At 41.4% G+C, this 12,442-nt stretch overlaps 1 protein-coding gene across 14 annotated transcripts in view; it reads left to right on the top strand.

Moving 5' to 3' along the window:
* The window catches only part of mybpc2a (myosin binding protein Ca), a 56,846-nt gene that overhangs the window by 42,119 nt on the left and 2,285 nt on the right, over window positions 1-12,442 (top strand). For all 14 annotated transcript variants that reach the window (XM_042391597.1, XM_042391596.1, XM_042391593.1 and 11 more), the window contains 12 exons: window positions 504-610; window positions 1,048-1,077; window positions 2,469-2,608; window positions 2,868-3,027; window positions 3,936-4,040; window positions 4,196-4,384; window positions 4,524-4,658; window positions 5,009-5,176; window positions 5,609-5,697; window positions 7,012-7,207; window positions 9,621-9,760; window positions 11,112-11,271. In XM_042391597.1, the coding sequence (XP_042247531.1) occupies window positions 504-610; window positions 1,048-1,077; window positions 2,469-2,608; window positions 2,868-3,027; window positions 3,936-4,040; window positions 4,196-4,384; window positions 4,524-4,658; window positions 5,009-5,176; window positions 5,609-5,697; window positions 7,012-7,207; window positions 9,621-9,760; window positions 11,112-11,271 (1,619 nt within the window). The remainder of the gene's footprint in view (window positions 1-503; window positions 611-1,047; window positions 1,078-2,468; window positions 2,609-2,867; window positions 3,028-3,935; window positions 4,041-4,195; window positions 4,385-4,523; window positions 4,659-5,008; window positions 5,177-5,608; window positions 5,698-7,011; window positions 7,208-9,620; window positions 9,761-11,111; window positions 11,272-12,442) is intronic.

Below are 12,442 nucleotides of genomic sequence, written 5' to 3'. Positions count from 1 at the left end.
ACTGCTGTGCTTTAAACATCAGAAAGCTGTTGTTTTGAGCTCTCTAATCTAACCATCATGCACAGTTACACACACACACACACACACACAAAGATTCACAGAACCATATAGCTATCACAATAAGTACAATAAGTCTACCACATGACTTGGCAAACTATTACCACAGGGTTTTCTTCGTTGTTTGACCCATTTTTAGGATAGGCTGCAATCTGTAAAGCTCTAACCTCTAAATACACACATGTACACACACACACACACACACACAAATAAACATACACACCCCAAGGGACTGGGGTTTCTCTCAGTAATCCCTCCATCAGAGCCGCCTATGGCAGGACATATGCCAAAGCAACAGCGGTCACACAAGGTGAAAGACATTTAGTACGTTTCTCACTCTGTGATATTGCCTCATGGAGTATGTTGCTAGGGCAACTGTCTTTTACATAACCGCGGGTCACAATGAGTGTTGTCTCCTTGGTAATATCTGGTAAAAATGTCCCCAGGACCCACAAGCTGACGATTAATGACGTGAAGCCTGCGGACGCTGGAGATTATACCTTTGTACCTGACGGCTATGCACTTTCTCTCTCTGCAAAACTCAACTTCCTGGGTGAGAACAACAGTCAAAGCAAAATATCGATGGCCGAAAAGCAAAACCTCCTCCATAAAACATGCACTTTTTTGAGAAAACTTGTTTAAAAGAACTTGTTTTTTCTTGCAGAATGCTATTTGTTAAGGATACTCAATACATAATACACTGTTTTTGGACTTATTACTATATTATGTGGTATTGTTTACAGTATATTTATATGGTTATTATGATATTGTTAACACATAATATAGTTATATAGTCCAAAAACAGTGTATTATGTATTGGGTATCCTTAACAAATAGCATTCTGCAAGAAAACAACAAGTTAAAAGTGCATTTTTCAGATAGGAGGTTTTGCTCTTCGGCCATCAATATGAAGCATTTGATGGGTTTTCTGAATGAGCTAACCATCTAAAATTTTAATAAAGCTGATTCATATTTTTTTTGTCCTCTCAGAAATCAAGATTGACTATGTTCCCCGACAAGGTAGGAGTGGATTTTCGTAAAATATTTTTCTCACTGCAATATACCGCTGAACTACCATGCACTTTTATCACCTTGCAATGAAAGTAAATGTTAGATCTATGAGACGGTGCTGATATGTAGGTCAAAAATTTGCAATACGTGCAGTACAAATTTTCAAGCAGTACGTGTCCCGCTTGAAAACAGCCTCATCCTTGCTAACCAGCAATAGAGAAAGTTGGTTTTAAAAGGATTTTTTCAATAATAAATGTTCAGTGTTCAAAGTAAGGACGTGTTTCCACAAGGCATCTTTAACAAGCAGAAAAGCACTGAGTGGTGCAGGAAACAAGCCGCACAGGCACTGGGTTATAGTATATGCACAAACATTAGGTTACTAGTTTAATATATGAATGTGGAAACTATAATCTTAGCAGACAGATTCAGAGTCCAACCAGTGTGCTCACATAAAGTCATCTTTATTTGTTTGTCGTGGGAATTTAAGTGTACTGTTTTTTGAAAACAATGACGTCAATATGCATTACAGACTAAGCAACAATGAACTGATCTACTTACAAGTATTGTGTGTGTATCCAAGGCCTGATATATCTTATTCCTCTGTGCCAAAGACCTCTGTGGTTGTCAAAAAACTGTTAAAAACACACTGGCCGCACCGGCTGACAGTCCCTGGAGAGTAGTTCTGTGTACAGAGCTTTGCTAGCTTGTTGTGCTACACATCACAACCTCCTGACTTTGTACTACATTGTTAATTTCTCACAGAACTTCAGTACAAAGTAGGATCAATTCATTGTTGGATTGAGATTTGTTGACAGCAAGGAAAACCATTTGCTAGTCTTATCATTTAAAAGCAGTGTTTCACTGTCCTGTCTGGATAGGATGGGTGTTGGTGGCTGTCGTTGACGACCCCCAACAGTGACGTCATGATGTACTGACACACCCTAGAGTACACTTTTACATCACTGCAATAAAGTGAGACGTTAAACCACAGGAAGTGAGCAAAAACAAGATTTTTAGCTGCTCTTTAGTTGCTTTTTAAACTCCCCTCCGCCTAAACTTTGATGATCTGTACATAAAATAACTGCTGCCCCTCTTTAACAAGTTAAGTCACACAGTTAGTGGCCACACAAAAATTTTCCTACTTAAATGTTGAAAATGCTAGTAGTGTTATAAAAATGAACCTAGTAGTAGACACATGCTTTAACTTGCTTGTTTTGCATGACCCAATTCAACATGATGCTGCTCCAAATGCAAATGTTCTTTCAGTATAAAATGATTAAATTTAAGATGTTGACTAATAAGTAAACAAAATATCATCCACCAGAAGCTTTGATGCAAAAATAACTATACTGGAATCTTCTCTTTGTCCGCCTCTTCCACTCTGATGTTGTCAATAAAAGAGCCTCCCAAAATCCACCTGGACACCACCGGCTCAAGCAGCAAGAACATCATTACCGTGGTGGCTGGAAACAAACTTCGCCTTGACGTGGAGATCACAGGAGATCCAGCCCCAACTGTGTGCTGGATGAAAGGAGACAACGTGAGGAGACAGGACTCTCGCTATTCATCTCATACACACTCAAACACACGTCAGATACGTTCTACCTTTGTGCGTCAATCAGAGTATCCAGCCGTTAGTCACCGAACAGTACAAAAGAAGAACGAAACATAGAACTAGAGTGGGAAGGTTGAATCACCTGTCATTGTGGCGGCTGTGCCCTCGTCACGCAACACCATTCTCCTCAACAATATCCTTTGTTGTGTCTGTCTCTGTCACTCGGTCCTCCGCTTTCTGATAGGTGTTGTCTGAAGCGGAGGGAAGGGTCCGCGTGGAGACGAGGAAGACCCTGAGCAGCTTCGTTATCGAGGGGGCGGAGAAAGAAGACGAGGGCCACTACTCCATCACCGTGACCAACCCCGCCGGAGAGGACAAGGCTGAACTCTTTGTCAAAATCGTGGGTCAGTGACTTTTTCTCACTTTTGACTCTTTCACCTTTCTTTTGTTGCTCCCATTCTCTTTCTTCTGTCTGGCTGAGAGCTTCAGGGACCGTGCTTGTGAACTGAGATTGATTAATGGCCAGAAAATATTCCCACAAAGTTCATGCCATCTTTTAAAAACCCATATTAGCTGAATTTTAGGTCCATGCCAGTGTTTTTGCATGTTGTAGCCAGTTTATTAAAATTTCTGTATCCAAACATGCTGTATTTTAATGTTTTTAGACCTTCCAGGCAGCTACGGGTTGTCATTTATTTTCATATGATTATAAATTTCAGAGCTTTCAAACCTGAGCTACATAATCTGTCACAGTCTGCTTTTATTGTTGTCAAAGTCAGGATATTGTTGTACAATAATACACATGTTAAAAGCAAGAATTACCATAACTGTAACTTTGATACTGATTAAAGCAGACATAATGTGATGGATTTCAAGCCAATTTCTAAGTCTCCACTCCAAGTTAGATTTTCCATAACTATAAAAAAATGAATGGAAACATTGACTGTAAGGATGTAAAAACAGATTTAAATCTTAAACACTACAGCACTCTTTGAAAAAGTATTCCTCAGAATGATTTTTGAAGTATACACATTTATTATAGACATGGCCAATGCTGTGGAAGACAAATAAAACATCTAAATAATTTAATTGGGGTCAAAGAAAAGCTATAAGATTTAAAAGGATCATATAAAAATATTTTACCAGATGTTTTTTTTTTCATTCAGTGTCAAATCTGCATGTTTTCTTACTCTCTTTACTGCCCAACAACCCAATTTCCTCACGCTCTCTCAAAGCTTCTCTAATTTCTGCATCTATTTCATCTTTTTTTTTTTCGTCTCCTTCCGTTTCCAACTGTAACCGGCCTCTCCAGATGTGCCCAACCCTCCTGAGAATGTCAAATGCATATCAGTTGGCGAGGACAGCAGCACGATCACATGGGACCCTCCTGCATTCGACGGCGGAGTTCCCGTTAAAGGTATCCCTGCAAAACACACACAGCGTCTAATGTTCACATCTGATGTCTCCGTCCCCAGAGAGAAAACAGCGGTTAAGAATCCACACTGTTTATTATGTTGCAGCGTTTTTGAACTCTTTTTTTAACGACTTCACCGTACGTTTTGCTTCCTCCAGGGTACCTCATGGAGAGGAAGAAGGTCGGCTCGTCCAGATGGACCAAGCTCAACTTTGATGTTTATGAGTCCACCACCTACGAGGCTAAGAAGATGATTGAAGGTGTACTTTATGAGATGAGAGTGTTTGCAGTCAACGGCATTGGCATCTCTCAGCCAAGTGCGAGCTCAAAGCCCTTCATGCCCATTGGTGCGTTGCCCTTTGTCATTAGCAGAATGGTTAATTAACAGAGGCTTTTCACACAATGCTCATTTTGAGGCAGCTTAACGTACCTCCCATCCCATTTACACTGGGTATTAACGTATTAATTAGCTCCTGTCTCTCTCAGCCCCCACCAGCGAGCCCACTCGTCTCACAGTGGATGATGTGACAGACAGTACCTGTGCACTCAAGTGGCGTCCTCCGGAGAAAGTCGGAGCGGGCGGCATTGATGGTTACATCATCGAGTACTGCAAGGAAGGAAGTAAATATATGCCACACGTTTTCTACTAACCTAATAAGTTGTAACTAATGCCATTATTAGCAGGTAATACATCATTTATCAATGCTTTATAGATTTGGAATAAGCCGCATGACATTTTGGGAAATACGCTTAATCACTTTCTTGCTGAGAGTTAGATGAGAAGATCGATCCCGCCGTATTGACTGAGAGTGGCACTGATTTTCTCATCTAACTCTCCGGCAAGAAAACGAATAAGTATATTTCCCAAATTGTCGAACAATTCCTTCGAGGACGACTTCCTCGCTTGTTCTTCCTCTCTGTTCTCTTCTTCCGTCAACTCTCGTCTCCGCTTGTCTCTGCTCGTCTCTCAGGTGACCAGTGGGTGCAGGCTAACGAGACACCGGTGGAAAAGAACCAGTACAGGGTGAAGGGTCTGCCAGTGGGGGAGAAGATGCTGTTCAGGGTGGTGGCTGTTAACATCGCTGGGCGCAGCCCCCCCGCCACTCTCTCCCAGGCTGTTACTATCAGAGAGATCATGGGTCAGAGACGTATCAGTTTACACAGATATCATGTGTCATGTTTTAAAACGGACTACTGTGCTTCTGTTGGAAGATGTGTAGAATCTCTAATTAGACCCCATATGTTAATTTAAATATTAAAGATGTAGAAGAAACTGTTTTGGCGCTAACATTGGCTCTTTAGCTGTTCTAAAATTACTGTACCACATACTGAATCTACTGTAAGAGGGAATAATTCCAGTGTGTATTGTCATATTTCATTAATTTATATTTTTGGTGCACACATGTACACATACCGCACTAAATGTACATGCTGTACATTTAATATATCTACACTCCCCCACATCACACCCACTCTCTTACAAAGTTGACTTATCTATTCCCTCTGTCTCTCTCTCTCGTGTGTGTGTGTGTGTGTGTGTGTGTGTGTGTGTGTGTGTGTCCAACATTCAGAGAATCCAAAAATCCGTCTGCCTCGCCAGCTGAGAACCAAACTCATCAGAGTTGTGGGCGAGAAGGTGAACTTGGTCATCCCCTTCCAGGTTAGTCCAAGCATGGATAATACAAGCAGCTTAAAAAAAGCCATTTCATGAACTACATAAAATAGGTCATTGCAGGAGGGGAGGGGAGGGGAGGGGGTTAGGTGAACACTGGAGTGGTTTATTTTAAGTAGAAACTGGATGGGCAAGAGATGTCAGATTTAGAACAGCTGATTAGCCCATTTTAATTTATGGTTTCCTATAGTTTTGATAGTGAAACTAACCAAATAAATGCTCAAGCTAAAGATATTCCTATGGCTGCAATCTCATGGGACATACCATGTTCTTCTGAAATGGAAATAAGATCTGTAAACTTTGCTACTAACAAAGACAGCAAGAGCTCAAAGTGCAAAACTAGGATTACAGAATTTGACAGAAACTTTCAAATCGTGGCATTGGGTGAAAAGGAGCTAACCATAAGTAGCAAAGGGGGAAGAGAGACGTTACAAATAAAAATAGACAAGAAAAAGTGAGCCGCAGCTCTGCCTGCTTTTGAAGAAGCAGATGAAAAGCCTGTTCTGAGACAGAGGACGCGGCTTCATGACGTTCTCCTGGGAAAAAAAAGAGCAACCGCAGTTCTGTCATCTTATCCGAGAGCTGGACAGAGTCTGTTCCAACGGCTGGTTTCACACTGTAAGGAATATGTGGTGTAACTAAAGTTGAGACATGTTGACTTGAATAAGAGTTCCCCCAAAAACATTCTTGGCTAAAACATGAGATGCTTTTCCCGTTGCAGACAACCAAAAAAAAAAAAAAAAAACAGGCACATATGTTCAGAAATTTACTAGTGAAAACTGACATTGAAGGGGACATACAGTATCATGCACATTTCCAGCTCTATATTTATATTCTGTGGCTCCACTTGAATATATTTGCATGATTTACAGTTCAAAAAACTCCTTATTTATCTTATACTGGCCCATTAAGCAGCCCCTCAGTTCAGCCTCTGTCTGAAACAGGCCGTTTTAGCTACTGTCTCTTTAAGGCCTCCTGATGAGCCTGTTCTGTCCTGATTGGTTAGCTACGTAAACAAACAATAGTAGTTGTATTTCACATTTCACGAGGAGGAAGTAGAGATAACTTTACAAACAGAGCGTTCAAAGCAGGCTGAAGCCCTGGGTGTTGACTTGCAGGGAGCATTTTTACATACGTTTACCTCAAGTTTTGGAACTTTGATCATGTTTAACATAGACATCCGGCATCCTGATGGTATAAAAATAACAGAAAATCACAAAAGGCATGATATGAGCCCTTTAAAAAACCACAACTTTGTCATTTTCCTCTAAATATTTCTTTCTTTCTTCTTTCTTACTGCAGGGTAAACCTCGTCCTGTCGTGACCTGGTTCAAAGACGGTGTGCTGCTTGAGGACAAAACAGTGGGAATTCGTACCAGCGAAGTAGACACCATCCTCTTCATCCGCTCCACGGAGAGAGCCCACTCCGGAAAGTACACGCTGTCCGTTCAGATTGAGAACATGTCGGACAGCGCTGACATACACATTCAGATTGTAGGTCAGTACCTCCACCGAGACGCCGCGCTCTCCTGTTGAGTTGTTCTCTCGTTTAGATTAGAGCACGGTGCGCGGTTCGTACTTCACAAGTCACACACTTAATAACCTGTTTGGAAGGGGATGATGGCTTGAGCCCAAATCTGTGACATGTCAAGAGGTTTTTTTTTTGTTTTTTTTTCCTAAATTTGATGATAATTCCTAATTTCATACTCTCAGGGATCTGTGACTCAAAGTAGCAAATCATCAAAGCGCTGATTCCTCTCTCTCGCATAATCCTGGCTCCTGCACTGCCACTGCGGCCGCCAACTCATTCCACATCTTACAGCTCGTCTTCCCGGGTCAGAGTGCTGGAGTGGATTATTTGGTGGGGCTCTGCTGGGATTATTTGCGTGTAGACTTGGATTATGTTTGGATTTTGAGGGCTACTCTGTCACTTCCTCTGCTGAGAAGGTTGAGCTAATGAGAGGCTGCGGCTCCTCTGATCAGCTCCCCCCCCCTTCCCCACCTCCCCCTCGCCCCCTCAGCTGATCTGTCACCGCACTGTTTCAGCAGGAGACAGTACAGGAGGGATTAACAGGCAAAAACAGTAGCGCTGCTCACTGTCTGTACTGTACTCCGCAGAGGAGAGCACGCAGAACCTCCTCCACTCCCCCGAGGATGTCAGCGTCCTCGGCTGACATTAGTGCCTTTCAGAGGCTGTAACAAGCTCAGTTTTAAAGCTACAGTGGAGATACTGGCATGATATGAAACTAGACGACCTAAAGCATCCATCGCTACCAACCCTGTTAGCTTGTCTGGTAGGGGGCTAAATAACGCTCCAAATTTAGGCTAAATTTTGGCAAGGGAAAAACTGGCATTTTCAAAGGGATCTCTTGACCTCTCAAATCAATATATCTGTATGAAAATGTGTTCTGTGGATACTCACGAGTCTCCTCTTTACAGACATGCCTACTTTATGTTAATCCCATGCAGTTTTAGGCATAAACCATGCAGTTTTTTGCATACAGTATAAATGTTATTTTCGCCTATTCTAAAAACGGTGTATTTGAATATTTCTGCATACTGGGGGTCCCTAAACAGTCTTCGAATTGCATAAATTGGGTCTGACTGGAAGGCTTAGACTCTTGTGGATTCAATGAGTCCAATTGTATTCATGTATAATGATGTTAGTCCCCAAAGTAGCCATTTCATCGTAGTGAGACCCTTTTTTGAAACTTGACCTCACTCTATAAAATGACGTATTGTGACCTCTAGGATGATCACAGCCTCATGAAACTTTACAACCACAAACTAGAGACCGAGGGCATTCAGAGGATGTTTGGACAATAAGGATATATTGACAATAAGGGGGTTTCTGTGCAATTCCCTGAAGAGAGGTGCTCGCCATCCAATTGCTGAAAAAATGCAATTCTCACAGAAATCTCCAAATTTTCTATTGTGTTCCTTAAGGTCTTGGTGTCCTAATGTGGTATTTAGGAGGGATTTTTGACCATTTTTATCAATTATAAAGTAGTCAAATATGGTAAATTTTACACTAAATCTGTGCAACAAATTCAAAAGTTGCTGCAACAATTTATGAGACATAACTGAGCATGGGAATGGCCATCATATACTTCCATCATAATGTTTTAAGCCCTTATACACTCCCACAAAATTTGAATAGGCGCCTAACCAAAACACAATGTTTATTACAGATTTATGAGTAGAAAAGCTTGATACACAGTGCTGAGCTGCATCTCAAATTAATCTTCAGGTTCCCAGCTTTCAGATGATGTATCACCACTTCTATGTAGAATAAACTGTTGACCTGCTATCTCTCCCTAAAGATCCTCTGTTCCCTCCAAAAAATGGGTTTATGGTGGGGGGGGGGGGGGGGGGGGGGGGGGGGAGTGGAAGAGGTTAACGACAAATACATTACTATATTGTGCAGTGTTTCTGTACTGCACTGTGTTAAGTCAGGCCACACAAAAGGATTGATGATGAACATACTGTATTCTGCTGTTCTGTAATCCAGGCACTATTTCTCAGTTTGTCACTTCTATGCCAACACAGTTTTTCTAGTAATGTACGCAGCAACTTCTTCTTTAACTTTTGTCTTTTGCTAATCTGTCAATCTTTTCCAAATCTCTGCTGCGAGTGTTGATTTCTTTCTCTCCACGGGACTTCCCTGCTCCAGATCTGGTTATCAATCTATGTCTACCTCTTACAGCTCGCCTACATGTCTACCCAGGCAGGGAAGAACAGTCAGTTATCAGCTACGCCTGTGCGAGACACTTTTTTTCACGACACTTGAGCGATATGTCCTTTCCTGCTCGTAATTGTCTGACGAGTCTGTCTTGTTCATAGTTTCACACAAAAAAATCCTCCAACTCCGTCTCGCTCTGTCTCCTCCTCCTCTCTCACAAACCTGACAGAAAAGCCCGGTCCTCCCATCTCTGTGCATGTCACAGACGTCTGGGGTTTCAACGCTGCGCTGGAGTGGAAGCCGCCCAAAGACGACGGCAACTGCGAGATTATCGGCTACTGTATTCAGAAGGCTGACCTGAAGACCAAGGTACGCATAGTGGGAGGTGTATATGTGTGTACAGGAGGGGATCAGGTGATGTAACTCACTGGCAGCCATATTGGAGGTCTGAAACTCTTGAGTAGAAATGACTGGTCCAACCTTGTTTGGTCATTTTGGAACAGATTAATTTGATCAATTTTAGGTTGAAATCTGCTTAATAAGCTCATTAATATGGTCATGTCATAATCACATCCGCTCTATCTGATTACCAGGGCTGTCATTTTTTGAAAGAGTCAAGTTTAAACATATTTAAACACATAATTTGTCAGAATTAGTTCAAACGAAACCCATATAGCTTTATCCTAAACTCCCTGCAGAGTTAACACTACTGTAAAGCCACATCAGCGAACAGCTTTACCTTTATCCACGTCTTTAGTGTCATTTTCCAAAATGCTTTCCTCACATTACTTTTCAGATGGTTTGGTGTCATGAATAGTTGCTTGTTTTCTTCATTTGTATTATCGAAGAAGGCTGTGAAGATTCTCAAACATCCAGGTCGTAGTATATCCAAGAGTCGGACATGTTTTGGATTCTTGAAGACATTTCACCTCTCTGAAAGGCTTCTTCAGTTCTCAGGGGAACTGAGGAGAACTCATATATATTAGCGAAGCAGACAATAAAATCATAGTTTACTAATAGGGCAACAGGGCAGAATGACATTTTAGGGACGCCCCCCACTGGAGAAAGAGGTCTGCTGTGCTTATAGACTGTGGATTTATAATTCCAGAAGATTAAATTATTTTCCTACATTTGAGTGGCAGTTAAAATTTGTGAAAGTGCTTAACTGGATTTGTGTGAAGCTATCTTTCTGGCTAATAATGTCAAAAATGTGTGGTTAATCCTGCAATCTGTAAAGCAAGGACAGATTATCAGGGATAATGTTGGTTTTGTAACCTTACGGTCGCTGGCGTGCAGTGAAAAAGTCATTCAGTCGCCCTTGAATTGATAAAGACAGCTCTGGCATTGTCAACTGGACAGGTGCGATTTGAGAATGAACCAAATTTTTTTGTATTTCATGACAAAGATTGCAGAAAGCTGAATAAGACTTGTTTAGGAGCATTACATATTTAATGTTTTCCAAGATCTATGGTTGTCCGGTCGACCCTTGATGGTTCTAGCAGTGACAGCTCAGAGATTCTTCACATAACTTCAAAACCTCGCTGTACCGTCACGTCCGTCATGATGTATGAATCGACAGGAAGACGGACTAGAAGAAGACAGACGTTGGGGATCGGAGATTCGTCATCTTCAGCTATAAGCCTCTTTGAACCTCTGCTTCTCCTCTCTCTCTCTCTCTCTCCCTGTCTATCTTTCTATCCGTCTCTCTCTCTCACATCAGGAGTGGTTCACGGTCTACGAGCACAACCGCAGGCCCAGCTGCACCGTGTCTGACCTGGTCATGGGGAACGAGTATTCTTTCCGTGTGTTCAGCGAAAACATCTGCGGCCACAGCGATGAAGCTGGCATCAGCAAGAACACAGCCGTCATTTCCAAAACAGGTAATGAAATCCCCGCAGAGCACCGTGCACTGTAACGGGACGGCATCGCTTTTTATGCCAAAACACATCATCTAATGCATACTGAGCCGTAGGCCACGTTTTATTCAGTTAAAACATTGACTGAGCGTTATGGTACATGATAGGTGACAAGAGGAAGGTATCAGGGAGGTTGATTAACATTAGAACCTCTTACAATGGATTTTTGGTTGAGATTATTTACTGAAGTAAATATGTAAATTAAGAAAATTAATTCACACTGATTATGCTGGACAGAAATATTCTCTGACAGAGTGTTAAATAATGTTTAATACTGGCTGTGGATTTTTGAAAGCAACTAGGCTGGGAAATTAACACCTGCCACCAGCCAAATGCTGCTACTGTTTTTGTGTTGTTGCCTTCGCTTACTCTACCAGAAACATTTGGCAGCCAACCAGCCAATCTCTTTTGTGTTTCCAACAGCGGTCTGGCCTATAAAATGGTGAGGATTGTGGGATCACAGTACAGTACACATTGACCTCTGGATGAAACAAATAATCAGCTTCCTCACTCGATAATTCAGATCTGCAAATTTAAACAATTAGATAGTTTAACAGGATGTGGTTTGGATATTAAAGGATAGAGTCACAATCTGTCAAGTCAGGAGCCCAAATGAACATTGATACATGTTTTTTTCTTGCTGTAATCATTCCTCCTGTTTATACTGACCATAAGAAGATCCCTTTATAATGTGCTTACAATGTAAGTGATGGAGGACAAAATCCACAGTCCTCCTTCTGTGCAAACATGTATTTAAAGACTGTAACTGTGGAAGATATCAACTCCTCCATCACTTACATTGAAAATGCATTATGAGGGGATCTTCTAATGGTCAGTATGAACAGGAGGAATGATTACAGCAAGAAAAACATGTTTCAATGTTCATTCGCGCTCCTGACTGTTGTTTTTTAACGTATCCTTTAAAAGTTATTACAGTAGGTTATTAATTAAGCATTTCAGCAGACTAAGTTTTATACAAACTACTAAAAAGTAGCAAACTAGCCACATAATTCGGATTAGATGGGTTAAATTAAGACATGTTCAACAAAATTAAAAGACACAACTCTTCTTTAGTACTTCATGCTTAATTCAACGGTTTTTGCCTTCATCACAGTGGTGTCCGAGGCTGTTTCCT

The sequence above is a fragment of the Thunnus maccoyii genome, chromosome 18 (assembly GCF_910596095.1).
Source record: "Thunnus maccoyii chromosome 18, fThuMac1.1, whole genome shotgun sequence".
Taxonomy (NCBI): domain Eukaryota; kingdom Metazoa; phylum Chordata; class Actinopteri; order Scombriformes; family Scombridae; genus Thunnus; species Thunnus maccoyii.
This window is presented reverse-complemented; position numbering and strand designations above follow the sequence as displayed.